We start from the raw sequence: 2,586 nt of genomic DNA on the forward strand, positions 1-2,586 counted from the left end.
ATTTATTATTATTATTATTATTATTACCATCAGGCGTACGACTTGTTCGTCACGTCACTTGATATTATAAAAAAAATTAAATATACAAAACTCTCGACTCGATCTGTAGGAGCGATGACCCCAGTGAGGCAACGAACGCTGGTTCGAGTTGAGTCAGATCGAAGGAATTTTTCTTTGTGTATATAAAAGGTGCACTCATGGTTTTTTTCGTATTGAGCTTCCCCGCACGGCTTATCATTCCTTTCCTGTACGTCTGGCGCACCTGTCTGGCGGACAACAATCTACGAGTACCTTACGCCGATTGGCAAAACCTTTCCCCACGATGGCAAGCATTACTGTGTATGCCATCGATATGATAACAAGAAGAAGTTTAGTCATATTTTTTACTTATGCACTTTATTGCAGTGCCCTTACAGGTAATATGTTGGATTATGTAATAAGTTTAAGACCTTTTTAACCGACTTCAAAATAATCTCAGTATTAAAAAACCGACCTCAAAAGTCATTCCTCAAGAGGAACCCTCTTTGCCACAAAAAATAATCATCAAAGTCGATTCACAAATGTCGGAGTTATCGCGTAACATACATAAAAAAAATGCATTTAATTTGAGACCCTTCTCCTTTTTTGCAGTCGTTCAAAAAAGAAAGAAGGGAACAATTAGAAACAAATGAACTCGCATACATTCTTCTCGCAAAACATTACAGAAATATTTAAGATGTCTTTCAATCCATCCTCGTACATATCACATTCACGCTTGTCACTCAACAGTGCAGTGCGTTGATTTGAGTCACAAAAAAGAATCATCGAAATCGGTTCACAAATTGGAGTTATCTTGAAGTCGGTTAAAAAGGAGGACGTTCAGAATTCGATTGTTTTTTTTTGTACGTGTGTTATGCGATAACTTTAGGTATTTTAGGCATTGTTTTTTGATTGTAAGCCGATTTTGATGATTCTCGTCTCTGTAGTGGTCCCATTTAGGTTTGAAGAATTTATTCCACCTGTAAGGGTGACAAACTAGGGCATGAATGACTTTTGAGGTCGGTTTTTTTAGTACTCGTGTACTCTTTAGTACGTGATTATTCTGTACCGACCACATAATATGACTATGATTATTAAACGTCAATACTTTGTAAATCGCCGATAGTCATTGGAAATACTTGACTGAACACTGCGCTAAATATTCTTTGTTTGATTGTTACAGAGAGAGCTCAAGCAAAAAATCTACCGCATAATGAGAACACGATACACTGCGGGCAATACCGTTTTTTCGGAGGTTTTCGATAGCGGCCGCTAGCAGCACCGATGAGGCTCAACCATGAGTGGTTGGTGCTGCATCGTGTTCATGATGTCCACGATCAGTACTGGCGTTTTCTCGCCTGCCCCACAGAAGACAGAGGTCAAGGAGACTTATGGTAAGATTTAGAGCGGTTACACACATGCAAACGCGATGCAGTAGCGATGCATTCGCTAATCGTCTACAGTTACACACGCGCGCGATTTTAAGCAGCGATGAACGCGTAATTGCATCGCTAAACTAGGGATTTATAGGCGATTGCATCCATGCAAAGGTGCGTTTGTATTGATGCAATCACGCATTTGTATCGATGCAGTCGCGCGTTTGCATCGCAGCTAAAAGTCGCCTTGCGTAACCACTTTCTTTTATTTCACTCGACAGTGATTTTGAAGACAATTTTATATAGAAATTCTATATTGAACAAGATTTATGAACTAATTATGAATGGATTACTGATACCCACAACATTATCATGCTAATTTTTTTAAAATTATTTATTTAATTTATGTCTTCATTTTTGTAAAGGCGTTACGTAAAAGATTCTAGCACATGAACCCTGTAAGGGCAATACAATGCTATGTTATTCATTATTACAATTATGAAATATAGTAAAAGGAATATAAAAATTTGAATCACAACAAATAAAATAAAAAAGTGTAAAATAAGTAAAGTCAAGCTGATACAATTTAATTTATAATTCATTAAGTAGTCAGAAATGGATAAAACTACAATGTTTGAAGAAAAAGAAAAGAAAAAACGAGTTACTAGTCAAAACTGCGATGAAAACAAATTTAAGCTATGTTAATATTAAAGATCAAGATAAGATATTAAAGAGAAGATGTGTATCCAACGATTGTTACATCTCATATGTGAAAACAGTACAGTACATATGCTTACAGCATAATATTCTGTATCGCTTGCTGTGTTAGCCACTAACTATGACTAATAAACTTTGTAACCAAATGTTTAATTGCTATTGTTGCGTATGCATCGTGTTGGCTTTCCTATACAAGAAATAAATAAAAAACATTTTTATAATCAGTATATACCACAGAAATACAGTAGTTATAAAAATGATAGAAATGTTAACGAAGAGTGGGGTTATAAATATATTACTCTCTAAGTGATATTTTAGTTAGATGAAGACCTCAATCAATATTTTAAATGCAATGGTGATTTTATTATTCAACAGATCGGCATTACTGGTACACTCAGGCTCAAGAAACGCTGCAGAAGCGGCTGCAGTACGCATCTGATAAGAACCCAGTTGCTAAGTAAGTATTTTGATAAAT

General features: G+C 35.7%; 1 protein-coding gene across 1 annotated transcript in view; it reads left to right on the forward strand.

Moving 5' to 3' along the window:
* Positions 1 to 1,283: 1,283 nt before the first annotated feature.
* LOC113229596 (alkaline phosphatase-like) overlaps positions 1,284 to 2,586 on the forward strand; it is a 26,480-nt gene continuing 25,177 nt past the window's right edge. The window contains exons 1-2 of the mRNA XM_026463250.1: positions 1,284 to 1,412; positions 2,487 to 2,568. Coding sequence (XP_026319035.1) covers positions 1,316 to 1,412; positions 2,487 to 2,568 — 179 coding nt within the window. The 5' untranslated portion in view covers positions 1,284 to 1,315. The remainder of the gene's footprint in view (positions 1,413 to 2,486; positions 2,569 to 2,586) is intronic.

The sequence above is a fragment of the Hyposmocoma kahamanoa genome, unplaced genomic scaffold, assembly GCF_003589595.1.
Source record: "Hyposmocoma kahamanoa isolate Upper Pololo Valley unplaced genomic scaffold, ASM358959v1 62, whole genome shotgun sequence".
Classification (NCBI taxonomy): domain Eukaryota; kingdom Metazoa; phylum Arthropoda; class Insecta; order Lepidoptera; family Cosmopterigidae; genus Hyposmocoma; species Hyposmocoma kahamanoa.